At 48.3% G+C, this 22,536-nt stretch overlaps 2 protein-coding genes and 1 non-coding gene across 3 annotated transcripts in view; 1 reads left to right on the top strand and 2 right to left on the bottom strand.

Annotated features, from left to right (window-relative positions):
- The window catches only part of LOC126018430 (short transient receptor potential channel 2-like), a 42,941-nt gene extending 31,278 nt beyond the window's left edge, over positions 1-11,663 (top strand). The window contains 7 exon segments of the mRNA XM_049780569.1: positions 36-198; positions 2,135-2,227; positions 5,908-6,100; positions 6,568-6,695; positions 6,787-6,865; positions 10,142-10,277; positions 11,272-11,663. Coding sequence (XP_049636526.1) covers positions 36-198; positions 2,135-2,227; positions 5,908-6,100; positions 6,568-6,695; positions 6,787-6,865; positions 10,142-10,277; positions 11,272-11,663 — 1,184 coding nt within the window.
- Positions 11,664-12,619: 956 nt separating this feature from the next.
- Positions 12,620-16,441, bottom strand: ART5 (ADP-ribosyltransferase 5). Its single transcript, XM_049780570.1, has 4 exons — positions 16,385-16,441; positions 13,315-14,083; positions 12,811-12,843; positions 12,620-12,723 (listed from the first exon to the last, which is right to left on the bottom strand). Exons 1-4 carry the CDS (start codon positions 16,439-16,441, stop codon positions 12,620-12,622), a joined length of 963 nt encoding a protein of 320 aa, XP_049636527.1.
- Positions 16,442-21,197: 4,756 nt separating this feature from the next.
- Positions 21,198-21,304, bottom strand: LOC126019747 (U6 spliceosomal RNA). The gene has a single exon (XR_007499371.1). It is a non-coding gene; the product is annotated as a U6 spliceosomal RNA (small nuclear RNA).
- Positions 21,305-22,536: the final 1,232 nt, after the last annotated feature.

Here is a 22,536-nt window from a genome sequence, read left to right on the forward strand (position 1 = left end):
CCTCAGCTTCACCCAACCTCATTCCACCTGTCCAGATCGAACTGAGTGGCGCACAGAGGACCCCCAGTTCTTGGCAGAGGTGCTCTTCGCAGTCACCAGCATGCTGAGCTTCACCCGCCTGGCCTACATCCTGCCGGCCCACGAGTCCCTGGGCACGCTGCAGATCTCCATTGGCAAGATGATCGATGATATGATCAGGTGCGTGTGCCCTGCCCTGCACACCCCTGCCCAAGCCTCCTCTGGTCGGGTTCGAGATTCACTGGTGCCTCACACCCGGCCACACTCAGGGGTTGTTCTCTGCTTTGTGCTCAGGAGTGACCCTGACGGTGTTGGGGCACCATACGCAGTGCGGGTGGCTGCTTGCAGCAGATTCCCAGACTTTCACTCACTCCAGCGATCTCAGCAACCATGAAACTGCAGGCACAGTTGTGGGTGTCAAGAATAATTCTTGGCAGAGGGAATCTGTGATGTTCTTCTCATTTTCAGAGGCCTGCCACACGGCATTTACCAAAACCTGACAGCTCAGAGAGCCACTGGTTGTGGATCCCAGTGCCAACTGAGTCGCTGTCTCTAGGACCTTCTCTGGGTCTCAGTGCCTCCATCTCTGGGATAGAACATTACAAGCTGGGGTTAACACTGTTTTCTTCTCACTCTGCACCTGTTCATTGTTTTGGTTTTTAGGGGTTTTGTTTTTTGTTTTTTGTTTTTTTTTCTGTTTGTTTTGAGTTTGGGGCCACACCTAGTGATCATCAGGGCTTATTCCTGGCTCTATGTTCAGGAACTATCCCGGCCTTGCTCAGGGAGCAATATGGTGTGCTGGGTCTGATGTAATAAGGCTCTACCAGCTGTGTCCCTGCAGCTGTTATTTGTTTGTTTGTTTGTTTTTGCAGCTGTTTAAATGTCTGGCTTTACCTAGGCTTCTTGGTGCTTTATCATCTAATCTTTTCAGCCAAGCCTGGCTGCTCAGACTGAGTGCCTGCTTGGGAACATGAGGGGCAGGTGGATTGCAGGAGGATCTCTGGCTAGTGTGAAGGTGGGAGGAAGTGTTGGTGGTGTCAGTATGGGCACAACCTCTAATCCCTTTGCCCCTAACCTGGAGGAAACCTGTTCTAGCCTGCGTGTCTTCTCACCTTGCTCCCCACTGCTTCTGCTACTGACTAACCTGCTCCAAACCCTCTTCGCCTTTCTCATTCCTGTCACTTCTCAGCACCTCCTCTCTTGGGGGAGGCCCTTCTCAGAGTTAATGCTTCAACCTAATCCCTTCTCTTCTTGAAGGGAAGCTCTTGTGCAGTATTCATTGCCCATCCTGCTTACTTTCCATTTCATTATCTTTATTTTATTACCTATTAGCAGTGGAGAGAACTATGTTGGCAGTGCTCAGCTCTGTGTTCAATGGTCACTCCTGACAGTGCTCAGGAAACCATATGGTGCGTGTGATTAAATCTGAGACTCTTGGGGCCGGAGAGATAGCATGGAGGTAAAGCGTTTGCCTTTCATGCAGGAGGTCATCGGTTCGAATCCCGGCGTCCCATATGGTCCCCCGTGCCTGCCAGGAGCAATTTCTGAGCCTGGAGCCAGGAATAACCCCTGAGCACTGCCTGGTGTGACCCAAAAACCAAAAAAAAAAAAAAAAAAAAAAAAAAAAAAAAAAAAAAAAAAAAAAAAAAATCTGAGACTCTTGCATGAAAACCATGTGCTCAATCCTTTGCGCCATCTCTCCAGCCCTTATTTTATGAGTCAAAAATTTATTTTGTTTTGTTTTTAGGACATACCCAGTGATGCTTAGGGATTACTCCTGACTCTCTCTGCTCAGTGATTATTCCAGGAGGTGTTTAGGGAGCCATATTTATTTCATTATTTTTTGGGCCACACATGTTTGATGCTCAGGAGTTACTCCTGGCTAAGCACTCAGAAATTGCCCCTGGCTTGGGGGGACCATATGGGACACTGGGGGATTGAACCGTGGTCCTTCCTTGGCTAGCGCTTGCAAGGCAGACACCTTACCAACCCCCTATTTCATTTATTAATAATAATCAAATAGACTACTTTCAAGTAGAAAGCTAGAGCCCTGGACTCCTTCATGGTCCCTATCATCTTTCCCCATCATCTTAGATCCTTCTCACTTGCCCACCAGGTTCATGTTCATCCTCATGATCATCCTGACTGCCTTCCTTTGTGGCCTCAACAACATCTATGTGCCCTATCAGGAGACAGAGCGTCTGGGCAAGTATGCCAGCTGACAGGCGGGCATCTGGAGCACTGTATTGTAAACTTAGTGTCCTCTTTCTCCTCTCTTCCGCATCTACTCCCTCTCCCATCAGGTCTCACTCTTTTATTCATTTGTTCAATCATTTTGTCTCCAAACTTTGGTTTTGAAAAATGTCAATCTATGGGACTGGAGCAAAAGTACAGCAGTTTAGGAGTTTGCCTTGCACATGGCTGACCCAGGTTTGATCACTGGCACCCCAAATGGTCCTCAAAGCCTATTAGAAATGATACTTGAGGGGCCAGAGAGATAGCATGGAGGTAAGGCGTTTGCCTTTCATACAGAAGGTCATCGGTTCGAATCCCGGTGTCCCATATGGTCCTCCGTGCTTGCCAGGAGCAATTTCTGAGCATGGAGCCAGGAGTAACCCCTGAGCACAGCCGGGTGAGACCCCCCCAAAAAAAAAAAAAAGAAATGATACTTGAGGGTCTGGAGAGATAGCATGACGGTAAGGTGTTTGCCTTTCATGCAGAATGTCATTGGTTCGAATCCCGGCATCCTATATGGTCCCCTGAGACTGCCAGAAGTGATTTCTAAGCATGGAGCCAGGAGTAACCCCTGAGTGCTGCTGGGTGTGACCCAAACATACATACATACATACATATGTACATACATACATACATACATACATAAATAATACTTGAGAGCAGACTCAGGAATAAGCCCAAGACTGCGGGGTGTGACTCTGAAACAAACCAAAAAAAGTCTATCTTATAAAAAAGTTAAAAGTGCAGTGGGGGGGAGGGGGCCGGAGCGGTGGCGCTAGAGGTAAAGTGTCTTCCTTGCAAGTGCTAGCCTAGTACAAACTTTGGTTCGATCCCCCAGCATCCTATATTCCCCCCCCTCCAAGCCAGGAGCGATTTCTTTTTTTTTTTTTTTTGGTTTTTGGGCCACACCCGGCGGTGCTCAGGGGATACTCCTGGCTGTCTGCTCAGAAATAGCTCCTGGCAGGCACGGGGGACCATATGGGACACCGGGATGCGAACCAACCACCTTTGGTCCTGGATCGGCTGCTTGCAAGGCAAACGCCACTGTGCTATCTCTCCGGGCCCAGGAGCGATTTCTGAGCGCATAGCCAGGAGTAATCCCTGAATGTCAATGGGTGTGGCCCAAAAACTAAATAAAACAAAAAAAAGTGCAGTGGGGAACTAAGGAGTCAGGGATTATGCCTTTTGTGCACAAGGACTCAAGTTTTGTCCCTGGGACAGACGGCCCCTTAGGTACCACCAGGTATAACTCCCTGGAGACCCATAGGCATGGATGTGACCCTGGTGGCCCCAAACATCTCACTACACCTGAGCTGTACCACACCACTGGTAGTAAGAAACAAACCTATATCAACATACCATGTATCTGCTGGAAGTGACCCTGGGTCTAAGGACTACAGTAGAAAACCATCCCTGACCCACACACACACAGAGAAGAAAAATCTAAGCTGCAACCTAGGATCATGAATTGTATTCTTCTGCTTTATATGTTTATTTCATATTTATTTTATATTTATTGAACTTAAATGTTTTGTTATTTTATTTTATTTTGGGTTTTATTGGGGGGGGGCACACCCACTGGCGTTCAGGTGTTATTCCTGGCTCTGCTCAGAAATCACTCCTGGGTAGGGGCCCAAGAGATAGCATGGAGGTAAGGCGTTTGCTTTGCATGCAGAAGGACGGTGATTCAAATCTCGGCATCCCATATGGTCCCCAGAGCCTGCCAGGAGCCATTTCTGAGCATAGAGCCAGGAGTAGCCCCTGAGCACTTTTGGGTATGCCTAAGAAACAAACAACAACAACAACAACAACAACAAAGAAATCACTCCTGCCAGGCTCCAGGGACCATATGGGATGTTAGGGATTGAACACACATCTGTCCTGGATCAGCCAGGCGTATGCAAGGCAAATGCCCTACTGCTGTGCTACCACTTCAGCCCTCTTTTGATTCCTTTTTTTTTTTTTTTTTTTTTTTTGTGGTTTTTGGGTCACACCCAGCAGCGCTCAGCTGCTCTATGCTCAGAAATTGCTCCTGGTAGGCTCAGGGGACCGTATGGGTTGCCGGGATTCGAACCACGGTCCTTCTGCATGCAAGGCAAAAGCCTTACCTCCATGCTATCTCTCCGGCCCCTCCCTTTTGTTTCTTTATATTTTTTGTTTCGTTTCCTTTCCATTGCCCTTATTTTGTCTTTCATGATAAATAAACTTGTTCGAAGAATGCGATCCAGACAAGAGCAATCCATGATTGCTCTTAGGGTGAAGTAGATTGCTTAGCATGCCAGAAACCTGGGTTCAATCCCCAGCATCACAGGGTCCTTGAGCACCTTAAATACCACCAGGCTTGACCTCCTCCTGCCTCCCACCAAAAAAAAAATGTTTATCAAGTGATGTTGTATAGTTTCCATCATGGGAATTTCTGTTTTCTTGTGACTTGATGAAAGTTAGGGACCTTTGTCAAAAACAAAACAAAACAAATATATAATACTCAATGCAGTTTTTATTCTCTTGTTTTAGGGTCATACATAGCTGTACTCAGGGCTTACTCCCATCTGTGCTCAGGAATCACTCTTGGCAGGGTTCAGGGGACCATATCAGGAATATCAGGGATAGATCACAAGTATTGTTTGTGCAAGGCAAATACCTTCCCTGAAGTACCATACCATCTCTCCAGACTCACTCTTTCTGATTTTTTGACCACATCTGTGGTTCTAGGAATCCAACTGAGGGCTCCCACATGCACAGCATGCACCCTAGCACTTTTATGTTTTGTTTTGTTTGGTTTTGGTTTTGGTTTTTGGACCACACCTGGTGACGCTCAGGAGTTACTCCTGGTTATACGCTCAGAAATTGCTCCTGGCTTGGGGGACCATATAGGACGTCGGGGATCGAACCCAGGTCCATCCTGGATCAGCTGCATGCAAGGGAAATGCCCTACCACTGTGCTATCGCTCCAGCCCTGGCACTTTTACGTTTTGTTTGTTTTGGGGATACACCCAAACAGTGCTCAAGGGTTACTCCTTGGTCTGCATTTAGGCATCATTTCTGGTGATGCTCAGAGTGATCAAGTGGGATGCCAGGGATAAAAATAGGTAGGCTACCTGCAAGACAAGCACCCTACCTTCTATACTATCTCACTGGCCCATTCTTATAGCACTCTGAGACACAATTTTAAGCTATAATTTTTGGGGGGACAGGGCATACTTGGCAGTGCTCAAGGGTTACTCCTGGTTCTGTGCTCAGGGGTTACTCCTGGTTCTGTATTCTGGAATTACTCTTGTTGTAGCTCTAGGGACCATACAGTATCCTGGGGATTGAACATGCATCAGCTGCATGCAAGACAAATGCCCTATGCATTGTATTGATTGTAGTCTGATTGTATTCATCTCTCCACCCATCCCTACCCGGAAAGGTCCCTGTCAACAAGAAGTGTGCCATCTTATTTGCAACAGGATCCTTGAGAACTTTCTGTACTCAGAGGACCTTGGTAGACTGAAAGAGTGAATACTGGGACTCAGTAAAGACCAGTGTCTGGAGGGACCAGGATGGACCAAAAGGCCTATTCTGGGGAGTAGGGAGGTTGGGGATTTTCTAGGGATCTCATATCGTTTGTCTACCCCTCACCCCTCACCCTTCTTTCCTTAACCTTCCTGCCAGTTTCAATGAGACATTCCAGTTTCTATTCTGGACCATGTTCGGCATGGAGGAACACAGTGTGGTAGACATGCCTCAGTTTCTGGTGCCAGAATTTGTGGGCCGGGCTCTATATGGCATCTTCACCATCGTCATGGTCATCGTGCTGCTTAACATGCTCATTGCTATGATTACCAATTCCTTCCAGAAGATTGAGGTGTGTACCCCGAGGCCCAAAGACTAGAGCAAGGGAAGGGGTCTGACAAAGGTGCAGGGCACAGCACCCCTGCATTCCTGGTCCTCTTCCCCTGCTGTCTTGTTTCCTGATGTAAGGCAAGTCTTCCTAGCTTGGTCTCATCATCCTGGGTACAATGAGGGACTTGGTTGCTCCAGGTACCACTCTAGCACTCTTTGTATTTTCTGGGTAGGAGGGACAATGTACTGTGGGAGACTGGAAGAGGTATGGGCATAGGCTGGGTCATGGGGTATCTAAAGGATAAACGCTAAGGGGAAGGAAGAAAAGAGGGAGGGGGATGGGAAATGTGCTTGGAAGAAAAATAGGGGAAAGCAGTTGGCACACTAGAGAAATGTATGCATTGCAGGGCTTGAGGAAGTTTGACAAGGTATGGGGGGCACTAGGGGACCCAAGGATCCTTGTCAAGCCCCCTGCCTCTTGGCTCTCAGGATGATGCAGATGTGGAATGGAAGTTTGCTCGCTCCAAGCTCTACCTGTCCTACTTCCGCGAAGGCCTGACTCTGCCTGTGCCTTTCAACATCCTGCCCTCACCCAAGGCCATCTTCTACCTTCTCAGGTGATGCCCAGAACCCTTATTCCAGCCACTTGCACATCTCAGCCCTGCTCTTGCACTCGGCCCAACTCTTTCTCACCTTCTGCCTTCTCAGGAAAATGTTCCGGCTCTTTTGCTGTTGCTGTTCCTGCTGCAAGACCAGGAAGCCAAACTATCCCCCAATTCCCATCTTTGTGAGTTGTCTTCCTCATGGGGTCTTTCAGGAGGCTTACACCTCTGTCTCTCTGCTCATCCTAGGTGGCTGTCTCTCCAGGAGAGTTTCCCTTCCCCAAGCCTGCTTCCCCTTCCTGCTCTGACATGGCTCTCCTTCCCCTCTTCATGACACTAGGCATTTCTGAAATGTTAAACTTTGTAACCCCAGTTTCTTCTAATGTAATTTTTTTTTTTGGTGTTTGGGTCACTCCCGGCAGCACTCAGGGGTTACTCCTGGCTCTACGCTCAGAAATCGCTCCTGGCAGGCTCGGGGGACCATATGGGGTGTCCATCTGCATGCAAAGCAAACACCTTACCTCCATGCTATCTCTCAGGCCTCTGTTTTCTTTTTTTTTTTTTTTAATGTTATTTTAGGCACTGTAGTTTGTAGTACCGTAAATGATAGTGCTAATGATATTGTTACTGGCAGAGTTTCCTGCATAACACAATCCCTCACCACACTCTCCCTCCACCCCCAGCATCCATTTCCCTCCACCAGAGTCTCCCTCCTCTTCCACTCCTACTAATACCCCCATCCCTCCCTTGCAGTAAACATCCTACTGAAGACCAGTGCTGTCGCCTTTGAATATTTATTATTTTCTTTCTATGTTGTTTTATATCCTGCATATGAGACAGATCACTCAGTGTCAATTTATTTTCCTCTAACTTTACAACATAATAATCTCTAGCTACATTCCCATAGTAGCAAATTTATTTGGGGGGGGTGTTATTGAGCCATACCTGGCAGCACTCGGGTTGCTCCTGGTTCTGTACTCAGATATCAATTCTGGCAGGCTCAGGGGACTATATGGAATGCCGGGGATCGAACTCAGGTCCATCCTGTGTCAGCAATGTGCAAGGCAAATACCCTACTGCTGTTCTTTTTTTTTTTTTTTTTTTTTTTTTTTTTTTTTTTTTTTGGTTTTTGGGCCACACCCGGTAACGCTCAGGGGTTACTCCTGGCTATGCGCTCAGAAGTCGCTCCTGGCTTGGGGGACCATATGGGACGCCGGGGGATCGAACCGCGGTCCGTCTCCTAGGCTAGCGCAGGTAAGGCAGGCACCTTACCTCCAGCGCCACCGCCCGGCCCCCCCTACTGCTGTTCTATCACACAGGCCCCATAGCAGCAAATTTCATGATTTCATCTTTTTTTTTTTTACAGTTGAGTAGCATTACATTATATATAATGGACCATAGTTTCTCTATCCAGTCACCTGTTTTTGGACACTTGGGTTGTTTACAAATTCTAGCTCTGATGAACAATGCTGCAAAAAACACAGGAATAGGACCGGAGAGATAGCACAGCGGTAGGGCGTTTGCCTTAGACATAGAAGGTCAGTGGTTTGAATGCTGGCATCCCATATGGTTCCCCGAGCCTGCCAGGAGTGATTTCTGAGTATAGAGCCAGGAGTAACCCCTGAGCACTACTGGGTGTGGACCCCCCCCCAAAAAAAAAAACAACACAGGAATGAAAATGTCTTTTTTAACTAGCTTTTTTTTTTTTTAACACTTGGGGTAGATGTCAAGAAGTGGAATTGTTGAGTCAAATGTAGATTATATTTTTTATTTGTTTGTTTTGGGATCACCCCTGGTATTCTTTAGGGGACCATAGGGGATGTCAGGATTGAGCCCAGGTCAGCATTATGCAAGGTAAGCTCTACCAACTGTGCTATTGCTCTGGTCCATATTGTTTTTGTTTGTTTGTTTGTTTTTTGGTTTTTTTTGGGCCACACCCGGCAATACTCAGGGGTTACTCCTGGCTGTCTGCTCAGAAATAGCTCCTGGCAGGCACGGGGAACCATATGGGACACCGAGATTTGAACCAACCACCTTTGGTCCTGGATCGGCTGCTTGCAAGGCAAACGCCGCTGCTGTGCTATCTCTCAGGGCCCCCATATTGTTTTTCAAAAGGTTAGACCAGTCTAAATTCCCACTGGCAGTGAATAAGGTCCCTTTTCCCCCACACTATACCAAAATTGGTTGTTTTTGTTCTTCATGATATGTGCCAATATCACTGGTAGGAGATAATTTCATTGTTGTTTTGATTTGTATTTAGTGTTTTGTTTTGTTTTTTGGGTTACACCCAGAGATGCTTAGGGGTTACTTCTGACTCTGCGCTCAGTAGTCGCTCCTGGCAGGTTCAGGGGACCCTATGGGATGCCAGGATTCGAACCGGGGTCCATCCTGTGTAGGCTGTGTGCAAGGCAAATGCCTTACTGCTGTACTATTGTTCCAGTAATAGTAATGATTTATGATTTTCATTTTTCCCATGATAAGTAATATAGAACTTCTTTTCATATATCTTTTGACCATCTGTATGTCTTCTTAGAGAAACTTTCTCTTCATCTCTCATCCCTATTTGTTTGTTTGCTTTGTGTTTGGGAGCCATACCTGATGGTACTCCGGGTTTACTCCTGGATCTATGCTCAGGGATCATTCCTGTAGACCTAGGAGGACCATATGTGGTGCCAAGGATCAAACCCAAGCTGGCACATCAAAAGCAAATATGCTGCCTTCTGGAAATAAATCTCTCTGGCCTGAAACAGTCACATCATAAGCACTGGAGAGCACCTATGCCTGAGCAGTATCATCTTGGGAGTGGGAAGATCTGAGTCTTGCCTTTTAGCCAGGAGCTTCCTGGTGAAGCAGCTGAGTCACTGCTGGAAGCCAGATTTGAATTAATCTCTTTCAAGTCCCACACTCAGCCTACCACACTTATGCACTCTCCTTTTTCTGTCCTATGGCTCCTCTACTGTCCTAAAGCCTGAATCTGAACCCAGAACCAGGCTTTCACCTCCACACAATGATTCTCCTTCTCTGGCTCTGCTTTCCACAGGATTTGGAGACAAAACTAACTTGGAATAACTCAATTCCAGAGATTACTCCTGGCTCTATATTCAGAGGTCACTCTTGTTGGTGCTCAGGGAACCATATGGTGTCCCAGGAATCAAACCAAAGTTGCCCTCATTCAAGGCATGTACTTTACCCACTGTGCTATCTCTCTGGCCTCTGATCAGCCTCTCTCTTGCCTCTTCTCAACTTCCTAATCCTTTCCTCACTCCCTTTCCCAGCTCTCCTCTCAGGTCTGATCTCCATCTACGCCTTTCAGCACTGCACAGGAATTAGACAAATCAAGTCACTTTTAGAATCTGAAAGTCTTGGCTTCCACCATTGACTGCCTGGGGAAGGGAAAGACAGGGGTGGGCTGGGGTGCCAGAATCTCTCTTCTCTTTTTCCTTTCCTATCTTTCATCCCAGGCCAATCGTGGGGCAGGGTCAGAGCCCGGGGAGGGAGAGCATGAGCGTGGGTCCTATCGCCTTCGTGTCATCAAGGCCCTGGTTCAGCGTTACATAGAGACCGCCAGGCGGGAGTTTGAAGAGTCTCGTCGGAAAGGTCAGTGGCTTGCCCCCAAGCCTTTCTCATCCTCTTGGCTTGCTTTGTTGGAATCACTGCACTTCAGCACTTCACCCAGATGTGCCCCTCATCTAGATAGTTTTAGGTGTCTCCATCTCTTCCTTGGGATCCAACTGTTCTGTGACCTGTTCAGATAGGAATTTCCCTTGTTTCCTTTCATCCTCTATTGCTGCCTTCATTCCCATGAAGGCTCTCCCTTTCACTCCCTCATCTCTTCACTCATTCATGCATTTGTTTCCTCACTCCCTGACTCATCCAACTCCCTCTGTGTTCCCTGGCTTGGAGGGAAGGGGATTGGGTAGAAGAGGGACACCAGTGAAAATCATCCACTCTAGGGAGGAAGAGAGATCATCTTCCTGGGCAGAAAAAGCCTCGGTGGATGCCCAAACAAAAGCCAAACCCTCGGAATGGCTCATGGGAGGGACAAGCCTAGAGATCTCAAAGCCAAAGGTGGACAGGGTGAGATGGAATTAGAACTGGGCAGTGAAAAATGGATGAACTGGGCAGGTGCAGAGGGGGAAGACCATTGGCAGAAGTGGGTGTACAAGTTTCCACCCATTAAATGCCTCTCCGTGCTAAGAATGAATCATGCAGAGCCTGCGAGACTCACATCCATCAGGCCAGCTTCATTTCTCCCCAGCCCTGAAACAGAAAACGAACAAACAAACAAACAAAAAAACAACCCACCAACAGTTCCCCACTGCATCCCTAAAATTCTTGATCCCTTCTTGTTCCATAAGACTTTTTTTCTTTCTGTCATCCAAACTCACCATCCATCCCACCAGGCTCATTCATTACCCTGATTTTTTCTGCCCTTAGCCTCTGAGCCCTTTTGCCCTTCTCTTACCCTCTCCAGCACTTTTCCTTCCTGACCCTAGACATGATGTCTCTAGTTGTGAGGGGGTGCTCCTGCTGAGGGTAGAAGCAGAACAAGATGAGCTAATCTTCTGAGAGAGCCCTTTTACTCACCCAGATCTGGGCACCCGGCTCACTGAACTGACCAAGACTGTGTCCCGACTGCAAGGGGAGGTCGCTGGTGTGCGGCGCGCTCTGGTGGAAGGAGGGGCACCTCGACCCCCTGAAGGTGCCAGCGTGCTCAGTCGCTACATCACCCGAGTGCGGAACAGCTTCCAGAACCTGGGACCCCCCATCCCTGAGACACCAGAGCTGGTGATGCCAGGGATGATGGAGACCCAGGAATCTCAGGAACTGGGGCAGCAGAGTTCTAGAGGGGCTCAGGAGCCTGCTCCTGGAGAGCCTGTCCCATCCTCACCTGCTCATGTACTAGTGCACAGGGAGCAGGAACCAGAAGGGACAGGAGAGCTGGCCCTGGAGGAAGATGCAGGGGCCACAGGTGAGCCCTGAGGCAGTATGTGGGCTCCTTGTTCTGCTGCTGAGCATAGCAGCCTCAGTGTGAGAAGGGGGGGGGGTCCTCAACAAAGTATCTAATTTTAGCATATGTACTGCCAAAGCGAGCACCTCAATAAACTTTCTGTCCTGGATCGTCAGAATTCCTTATTTGTATATGAGAATCTCTGTTTCTTTAATGTTTCCCTCCCCCAGAAATGGACCCAGGTTGGATTGTCAGGAAGAGAGGTGTTTCCTCTGGGTCCCAAAAACCTAGGCTTTAGGACCACTCACATCTTCAGTGGAGGTGCTAGAGCAGGTAGCAGGCCTACTTGCCTTACACACAGCTGCCTGGCTTTCACCGCTGTTACCTCATATATCCTGCCAGGAATGATCCCTGAGCACAGAGTCATGAGTAAGCTATGAGCTCTGCCATGTGTGGCCCAAAATTCAGAAAGAGAAAAAAAAACAACAATACTTTAGTGCACAAAGCTGAGGCATGAGAAGGGGCCTCGATTCAATATTTACTTCATAAATTTAGCAGGGAGATGTCACCTGTCATTCCCTCCTTGACTTTATATTCTCACTTGTCACCCTTCCTGCCCTCCTATTGTAAGGAACCCGTGGTCCATTTGAGCTTCTGATATGTGACAAAGAGCTTGTTGGGGAACAATAGAGCAGCCCTTTTCAGTGTCTCTCTGCCTCAGTCCTGCCTGGCTCTACTTTACAATATGGCCTGAGTCTTAGAATAAACCAGCCATGAGATTTGGTCACCAAAGTACAGTGCTCTTTAATCAAGTGGCCACCCCTGTCTGCTTCTTCTATGTATCCTGTAGAGCCAGGGCTGTCACGCAGATCCTTCAGTCTGTGTCTGTAGCCTTGTGCCTGCTCCCTCAAGGCTGTATGCTGGGCCTCTTCCTCTGGTGAAGATCATCCACTCACTTAGGGCCCCTTCATGATGGGACACTGAGATCTCAGGGTCCCGCTCCCAAGAATTGGACCCTCCTGGGGTTCATGAGCAAGGTCTTTTGGAAGCTCAGAGCTAAGATTCCTTTAGAAGCCAAGATTCCTCTTTCTGCTAGAAAGAGAAGAAAAGGAGGTGAGAGAGGACCCAGCAGGGGTAGGAGGCTTCGATGCAACTGTGTGGGGCAGGAGGAAGACTCACTTGGTACAGGCATACAGTCTTGTTTCTTCTCCCCTGAAACAGAAAGCACAGTGAGGCCTCGTGGCCAGTACCCATGGCCCATCCTTTTCCCCCTGTGTGCATGCTTTTGGTTTCCTTGAGACCCCTTCCTTAGGGAGATCTTCCAAATGGTTTCTCCCCCTTGAGACTCTGACCTCAGCCCCAGACAGGGAAAGCACAGATGTGTTCTGTCAAGCCCACTACAGCCAGGGCCTCTTGAGAACTGAGGGGAGTTTCTGTCTTTATTCAGTCCCTTGCTGGCCACTTAGCCACCCAAGGCTTCAGCTCTGAGCCAGTCTGGCAGATGTCTCAGAACCTTCTGAGAATGTTTAGCAGATCTGAAACACACTCAGAGCATCCAAGAGCTGCGGATCCTACTGGGCAGAAAATACTTATAGCTGACTTCTAGCCATCACCATCCCCATGAACCAAGAGAGTCTCTTGCAGGCCATGTAGCACTCTGTGGGCCTCTTGCCCATGCCCTACCGCCTCCAGTCACCCGCTGCTGTCCTGCTGCACCCATGCACAGCTCACCACCCAGATAGGCGCAGTTGAAGTGACTACAGGTCTGATTATAGCTCTGGAGGGTCACAAGGCTCTGGGCTCCATCCTGGGAGAAACTGGTGACCAGGAAGATTTCATGAGGGGGGATCAGCACCTCAAGTTCCTTGGGAAAGACAGAAAAGGCCTGGATACGGACTCCAAAGCAAGTCCTCAGGGAGAAGAGGGTGGCATTACCAAACTTGTTGGCTACTGCCTTATCCAGGGAGCTGGAGGCAAAATGACCCATGCGGACAACGTCTCCTAACATCTTGGGCTCAAAGCGCAGACTGCCCACGCCTCGGAACACCACCTCCCCACTGCAGCCCTCACTCCCCCGCAGCAGCTGTAGGGCCCGGGTGAGGTAGAAATGCAGGGCCTTGAAGGGGAAGTGCCTCAGGTAGAGCTCCCGGGAGCCACCACCCATGCGCACAGCCTGGTTCAGCTCCAAGTATAAGGTGTTAGATGAGTTGGTGTAGACCATGATGGCGATTCCGTGCTGGGCTTTGAAGCCAGGGGGCAAAGTAAGCCCATGTTGTCTGCGTTCCCAAGCCTCCCGGGCAGCTTCCCAGGATTCCCGCAGCAGGGTGTGGTGGGCCATCTCTTCCTGCAGCAAGGTCATGGCCTTCTTCTCCATCTCCTCCCAGCACCCCACATAGGCATCATCAAAGGTGTCTGGGGCCAGACCTAGGAGCAGTATGGGTACAGCCTGTGCCTGCGGAATTAAGGAAAAGAGAAACCCTAGAGCAAAGGCTGTAGTTTCAGAGCACCACACAGGATCTTGGTGGCAGATCAGTTAAGAAATAGAATTGGGGGTCTGAATGATAGTATAGTGGGTAAGGTACTTGCCTTGAACATGGCCAACTAGGTTTAATTGCTGGCACTCATATGGTCCCCTGAGCACTAATAGGGCTCACTTCTGAGCACAGAGTCAGAAATAGCATCCCCCCCCTAAAACAAGACAGACTCTCATTTCAATTTTTCAAGAGACCAAGGACTTATATAACAGTTAAGGTAATATAGTTAGATGAACATGGGCTCAGATCCTGATTTCACTGCCTACTATCTGTATAGTTCTGGGAAAGACACCCTTTTCTTTTTTAATTTTTTTTGGGGGGGTTAGGTTTTGGGTTTTGGGTCTTACTCAGTGGTCCTCAGGGGTTACTACTGGCTCTGCACTTAGAAGTAGCTCCTAGCAGACTTGGGGGACCTTATGAGATCCGGGATTCAAACCAGGGTCTGTCCCATGTTGACTGCTTACAAGGCAAATGCTTTACCACTGTGCTTTCACTCTGGCCCTTTTTCTTAACTTTATTTATTCATTTATTTATTTTTTTGTTAACTGATTTCTGGGCCATACCCAGTGGCGCTCAGGGGTTACTCCTGGCTCTGCACTCAGAAATTGTCCCTGGCAGGCTGGGGGACAAGATGGGATGCTGGAAATTAAACTGCATCCCTACCAGGTCAGCCACATGCACAGCAAACATCCTGTCACTGTGCTCTCTCTCCAGCCCCAAGACACCTTTTTCTTTTTCTTTTTCTTTTTTTGTTTTTTTGTTTTTGGTTTTGGTTTTTGAGTCACACCCGGCAACGCTCAAGGGTTACTCCTGGCTCTATGCTCAGAAATCGCTCCTGGCAGGCTAGGGGGACCATATGGGATGCTGGGATTTGAACCACCAACCTTCTGCATGCAAGGCAAATGCATTACCTCCATGCTATTTCTCCGGCCCCAGCAAGACACCTTTTTCCTTTCTTTGTTGCTTACATGTGCACAACTATGGTACCTCACATAGATGTAGTGCTTACCCGGGGCCATGTGTTCCCACTACAGGACCTACTCACATGCTTATGGGGGGGGCTGTACTCCCCTTAATGCAGAGACTGGGTGTGGTACTCACCTAGGGTCTCTGTGGCACTCACACACAGGCTTAACAGGTGACAGTCATACCTGTCAGTTGCAGTGCTCTGACACACCCGGCCTCGGTCTTCCAGGACCACATGCTTTACTGTCAAGTGATGTGAATGCACTTGGTGGCATTCACATTTATATATCAGGAACTGAACTCAAGACCTCTCACTTGGAAGGCAGGCACCTTTTGTTTTTGGGGGGTTTGTTCTTTTTCGTTTGGGGCCATACGCAGAGATGCTCTATGACTCTGCACTCAAGAAGTACTCCTGACAGCGTTTGGGGGACCATATAAGCTGGGGATTGAACCCAAGTCTGCCATGTACAAGGCAAATGTATTATATCTCTGGCCCCTCTTTCTATTTTTATTTGTCGGTCATAACCAGTAGTGCTCAGGGGTCACTGGCATGTGCATTCCAGGGGTGCTCAGAGATCAAACTTGAGGTCCTGCATACAGAGCATTTACTCGATCCTTTGAGCCATCTCCTCAACCCAAGATAGGAACATTTGGTCACTGAACCATCCCTCATGCCCCACATTTCTTAATTTTGGGGGGCTTCTGGTTATCTTGAGTTAGTGTGAAGACTGGAGAAAGATCTTCACTCACAATGTCCTAAATGGGGTCTTGTTAGAGAGTTTGGCCGCAACTAAATCTAGACTCCCAGACTGACTCTACGATTCAGCCTGCAGCAGCTACCTGCAACAGCTACCCTGACCAATTAGTGACCCAACCCTTGTCTTCATTCCACTCTTCCCACCTCACGGCAAATAGCTGCTGAAACTCCACAGTCCTCTCCTGCTTCTGAAGTCCTTATCCCAAACCTAGGATGAGAGTGGGTGGAGAGGAGCCCTAGACTGAGAGAGGCTGCCGGGGTACCACAAGACAAATAACTCCAGGGTTTGCCAATGATGATGCCAGTGGCCAGAGCTGGGAGATGGTCAGGAAAAGGTCTATGGGGGAGGAATGAGTGGAAGAAAAGACAGCGGTTCTGGGAGTCAGAATGGAAACTTGGGGCTCCTTTTGAGAAGTCACTTCCCTCCCCACCTCCCCTTAGTCTACCAGCTCAGGGTCGCCCCCTACATGTCTTATGTCCCTTCATGTCTTATTACCTGCCGGGGGATGTGGCAGCCCAGGCAGCTAAGGGTGAGCAGCAGAGTTGCCAGCATGGTCTCGGGGCGTCCGATGAGAGTGGGCCCAGCGGCGATCAGAAGTTAGCGGTCGGGTCGAGGTTGGATGAACTGTAGGACGGGGACCTGAACCCCCTCTTCCACGGTCTGGGGAAGGGTCCCAGGTCTCGGGGGCGGAGCCTGGGGGCGGGATAGTGGGCGGGGCCTGGCTTCTCCGCCCCAGCCAGGTGTCCCTGCTCTCAGCTCCCCGACCCGACGCCCCACGATCTTCTTCTGGGGCCTTTTCAGGCTAGTGGTGAAAGCGGTCGCACTGTCCCCGAGTCCCGGCTAACTTTAGCCCCCGCGGCCGTAACTCGACACCGCCAGCCGCGGCGACCGGCGCCCTGGGGTGGTGGGCAGGGCCAAGGGGTGTCAACCCCATCCCCAGCATTGCGCGTTCTTGTTCCAGGACCGTTTCGGGTTCCATGCGAGACCCAAGTTACTGAGAGAGGGATTTGAGAGGTTGGGTCGCTCCTTCAGGTGGCCCCGACACGGGCCCCCAGACCCCAAGAGAGGGAGCCCCACTGGAGTACGTCCTCCAAGAGGCCTTTGCATTCGCTCACTTGCATCCGTCTGCTTCTCTCATCATCGGTTGGGTCGCGCGTGGCCCGAAATCCCCTTCTCGCAACCGCCTCCCTGTCCCCCAGACACTTCTACTACTTGAGGTTGGACGAGATACTTAGGAACCATCTCAGCTTTTGGGGGGAGCCACCCCGACCTTCCCCAGACCCAGTCCTGCGGCCATCCAGATTCCAGAGATCCCGTGTTTGTAAACACTGGCCTGGCCCTCCTCTGCACGCTCTATAAATAACCTGGCTCTTGAGTTTTTTTTTTTTTTTGGATGCCCCATCTGAGGTCATGGGAGATGTTGTCGCTGCGGGATCCCTGAGAGACTCTGGGAAGGTCTTGCTAAGAATGGCAGGTTTCACCCCCAGATTGGCCAAAAAAATTGGGGGTCCTGGATGTCACATTTTCATGAGGCTAATGGTTGAGGTTGGCTGGCTGCCTAACCCTAACCCAAGGCCTCCCTCTGGATCTGACGCATTCATTCAGCCCCCCAGTCCACTATCCTTCACCCAATCCTGCTTTGCCCCAAAGAACCTTTCTGGCCATCAAAAGAAAGATGGCTTTTGTTTGTTTTTGTTTTTGGGCCACGCCTGGCAGCGCTCATGGAGTTCTTCCTGGCTCTGTGCTCAGGATTCACTGCTGGAGGGCTCAGAGGACCATATGGGATGCCAGGGTTCAAACCCGGATAGATCCCAGGTTGACCGTTTGCTAGGCAAATGCCCTACTGTGCTATTGATCGGACACCAAAGATGACTCTTGGGGGCCCAAGTGATAGCACAGTGGGTAGGGTGTTTGCCTTGCACACAGCCAACCCGGGTTCAATCCCCAGCATCCTATATGGTCCCCTGAGCCCTCCAGCAGTGATTTCTGAGCACAGTGCTAGAAGTAACACCTGAGTGCTATTAGGCGTGGCCCAAAAACAACCCAGAAAAGATGACTCAGGGGTCTGGACTTGCAGAAGCTGAGGAAGAAGGTGGACAGAGTGACATCTTCCCATACTAGGATGTTAACTGAGCAGATTCCTTTGATTGGGGTGTGTGTGTGTGTGTGTGTGTGTGTGTGTGTGTGTGTGTGTGTGTGTGTGTGTGTGTGGTGTGTGTGTGTGGTGTGTGTGTGTGTGTGTGTTTTCGGGGGACACATCTGTCTCTTGTTGCCAGGGGTTTGGGTAGCACCATGTTCTGCCAAAGATTTAAGTGGGCCCCCAGCTGGCAAAACATGCACGCAGTCTGTTGAGCTAGCTCTCCAGCCCCAGGCAAACAGTTTCAGACAAGTTATTTTGCCCCTTCCAATGAGACTGGTCACCCCAAAGGTCTCACAATATGAAGCTCACCACAAAGAGTGGTGAGTGCAGTTAGGGAAATAGCTACACTAGCAACTATCATGACAATCTTAATGAATGAGCGAAGTAGAATGCCTGTCTCAAATTCAGGCAGGGGGGTGGCAAGGAGGGAAGGGGGCATTGGTGGTGGGAATGTTGCACTGGTGAAGGGGGGGTGTTCTTTTTATGACTGAACCCCAACAATAATTATGCTTGTAGTCATGGTGCTTAAATATTTTATATTTAAAAAAAGAAAATCAGTGATACTGCCCCTCATTATTGTGAAAATAGTGTCTCGGTACAAGTCCAGGCAACCTCTTTCACAATGGGGCATCAAATGCTCACAGTTGCTACAATAGAATATGCTGGTCTGGAACAGCTGGACCTTCAGGTACTGTCATTTGGGCATACTTTTGTCCTCTATCTACCCTCTGACTTAAGGAATGGCTTCTGTCATCCCAAGACCTGGAATCCCAAGAAAGTCCCCAAGAGATGAAAGGGAATATAGGGGTTACCTTTTTTATGGGAGGAGCACTGGCAGAGAGAAAGCTGGGCAGAGAGACTGGTGTTCTGAGCCTTTAAGGAACTTCCAGAAATAGATGGGGGAGTGTCACATTTCTGAGCAGCTGTGGAGTGAGGGTATAAAGGAGAAACTACGCCCAGAGGTCCTCAGGAGACCAGCGTCCTCACAAGGGAACCTGCCAAGGTAAGGGTTCCTCCAACCTCAAGAAGGGAAAGGGAAAGGGAAATTTCAAAGGGGAACTTAGAGTATTCACCATAGAACTTTAGAAACCATTCATTAGGGAAAGTTTCACGGACATTTTTATCTTCGTCTTTTCAAGCTGCTAAAGCAAAATACTGGGCCGGTCACTGAAAATAGATTGGGTCTTAAAGTGGTCACTTAAAAACAGATTTCACACCTCACATTTGGGGGTGCTAGAAGTTCAAGGTGAGGACATCAGCCAGCAGTGGGAAATCCTTCATGACTCAGTTGCTAATTTTTTTGTGTCCTTACATGGTGGAAGGGGGTAGGGAACTGGTGGAGTGTCTTTTTTTTTTTTTGCTTTTTTTTTTTTTTTTTTTTTTTTGCTTTTGTTATTAGGATACACCTGGTCCTATGCCCTTTGGTGCTGGGGTGAGAGGTTGCTTCATGCTAAACTCAGGAGCTCCATGTTTTACTCAGCATTGGACCCAGCCTTATACATGCAAAACATGCACTCCAGCCATTTGAGACATCACTGTGGTCCCTTGTTTAAGTTTTTTAAATGGGACAAGAGAGATAGTACAAAAGATAGGACAGTTGCTTGACTGATCAAGGTTCAATACCCATATGGTTTCTTGAATTCTATCAGAACTGATCCCTGGGGCCAGAGAGATAGCACAGCGGTAGGGCATTTGCCTTGCATGCAGCCGATCCAAGATGGAAGGTGGTTCAAATCCTGGCATCCCATATGGTCCCCATGCCTGCCAGGAGTGATTTCTGAGCACAGAGCCAGGAGTAACCCTTGAGTGCTGCTGAGTGTGGCCCAAAACCCCCTCCCAAAAAAAAAAAAGAACTGATCCCTGAGTGCAGAGATAGGAGTAAGACCTGAGTACCACCAGGTGCGGCCCCCAAATAACTAATTAAACAAAGTGTTTTTAGGGGGATTTTCAGTGCTGAACAAGGCCTGGGACACTCTTCCAGAGATATTCAGGCTCATATCTTCTCAGAGCCAGCAAGGTCATACCCAGGGTGCTAGTGGGTATAATTTTTATAAATATGTGGAATTTCTTTTTTATTTTCTATTTATTTATTTATTTATTTATTTATTTATTTATTTATTTATTTATTTATTTATTTATTTTTAGTTTTGGGGGTCACACCCGGCAATGCTCAGGAGTTACTCCTGGCTCTGTGCTCAGAAATCGCTCCTAGCAGGCTGGGGGACCATATGGGATGCCGGGATTCAAACCATCGTCCTTTTGCATGTAAGGCAAAGGTCCCACTTCCATGCTATCACTCTGGCCTTGTGGAATTTGTTTTTTTTTTTTTATTTCTTTTATATAAATCTTCTTGCTATTTATTCTGACTCTTTCCTTATCTAATCACCTACTAGTCACCTACTCAAAGTCCCACCTCAGACCCTTACTTTTCTTTTCTTTTCTTTTCTTTTTTTTTTTTTTTTTTTTTTGGTTTTTCGGGCCACACCTGTTTGATGCTCAGGGGTTACTCCTGGCGATGCGATCAGAAATTGCCCCTGGCTTGGGGGGACCATATGGGACGCCGGGGGATCAAACCGTAGTCCTTTCCTTGGCTGGTGCTTGCAAGGCAGACACCTTACCTCTAGCACCACCTCGCCGGCCCCTACTTTTCTTTTTTTATGTAAGAAAGAGAAAAAGAGGGCCCGGAGAGATAGCACAGCGGTGTTTGCCTTGCAAGCAGCCAATCCAGGGCCAAAGGTGGTTGGTTCGAATCCGGGTGTCCCATATGGTCCCCCGTGCCTACCAGGAGTTATTTCTGAGCAGACAGCCAGTATCTCTTGGGTTTAAAATAAAAACCGTATATCAAAAAAAAAAAAAAAAGTTAAAAAAATGGGTCCTCCAAAAAAAAAAAAAAAGGGGTCCAGAGTGATAATGCAGCAGGTAGGTCACAGAATATACATCAGTGTGTTCTGTTTTCCTTTTCCTTTTTTTTTTTTGTTTTTTTTTGGCCACACACTGACGGTGCTCAGGGGTTACTCCTGGCTGTCTGCTCAGAAATAGCTCCTGGCAGGCACAGGGGACCATATGGGACACCGGGATTCCAACCAACCACCTTTGGTCCTGGATCAGCTGCTTGCAAGGCAAATGCCGCTGTGCTATCTCTCCGGGCCCTCTTTTCCTTTTTTTTTTTTAAATATGGTATGCTTCACGAATTTGCATGTCATCCTTGCACAGGGGCCATGCTAATCTTCTCTGTATCATTCCAATTTTAGTATATGTACTGCCAAAGCGAGCACCTACTTTTCTTTTGGAAAAAAATAATAAATAATTTGTATACAAAAATATTTGTATATATAAATACTAAATTATCTGTATCTGCAGAGAAGTCTTGAAGAATTTATCACAATCCTTGGAGCTGGAGATAATACAGTGAAAGGGCATTTGCCTTGTATGTAGTCAACCTGGGATCAATCTCCAGTGTCCCATATGGTCCCCTGAGCACTGCCATGAGTAATTTCTGAGTGCAGAGCCAAGACTAACCTGAGCATCACTGGATGTGGCAAAAAAAAATTATCATCACAGAGCCTCAGAGTCAGAGAATAAACAGAAGTAGAGGGAAGCCAGGGAAGGTCAGAGACTAAACTCAACAGGATGAGCCCATCCATGCTTTGCATGCAGAAGGCCTGTGTTTGATCCCTGGCACTGTATATGATCCCCCAACCACTGCCAGGAGCAATTCCCAGCACAGAGCTGGGAATAGCCCCAGGTACTGCTGGGAGTAAACCCAAAACCAAGAAAGAAAAAAAAAAGGAGAAAGCAAATATAGCTATATAATTATTTCTACAATTATTTATAGGGCTTTTATATACAAAACATTATTATTTATTATTAATTAATTAATATTATTATATATACACATATATAATACAAGGAAGCCTTGAGCCTCTTCAGGCCCTCCATGTGTGGGTACAGGAGGTCTATGGTTCTCTGCTGCCAGGAAAGTGGGTTCCTTCCCACTGCCCACTGCCTGCCTAGGAAGCATGCTCAGAGCTCAGCAGGACTGTGCAGAGAGCAGTCCTAAGAATGTCATCCCTAGCATGCATGAGGCCATGTATCCCTCCCCGAGGATCTGCTCTAAGTCTGTCTCCTGAATCTTGCTGAAACACCACTAGCTCAGAGCTCTTCTCCTGGCATCAGGATATTTTGTGATTCTTTCCTTCATCCCCACACTCAAGCTTAGCCACATTAGACCACATGTCCTCTCTGTTTGCATCCTTAAGCCTTCAATACTTTTGCTCTTTCCAGTCCTACTGCCCCACATTCATTTCCCACCTATTTCGTTCCCCAACTCCACAGAGTAAAGCCTAATATATTCCTGAGACACCTGCTCACTTGTCATCTCCTTCAGGATGTCTCCCAAGTTCCTGCCAGCAAGATGGGCCTTGCTCTCTCTTCTGAACCTCCATCTCTATGTGGTGGCTGTGCCAAACACTGGAAATAGCCCAGTCTCAGTTTAATGACTCTTGAA

Source organism: Suncus etruscus, chromosome 9 (assembly GCF_024139225.1).
Source record: "Suncus etruscus isolate mSunEtr1 chromosome 9, mSunEtr1.pri.cur, whole genome shotgun sequence".
NCBI lineage: Eukaryota > Metazoa > Chordata > Mammalia > Eulipotyphla > Soricidae > Suncus > Suncus etruscus.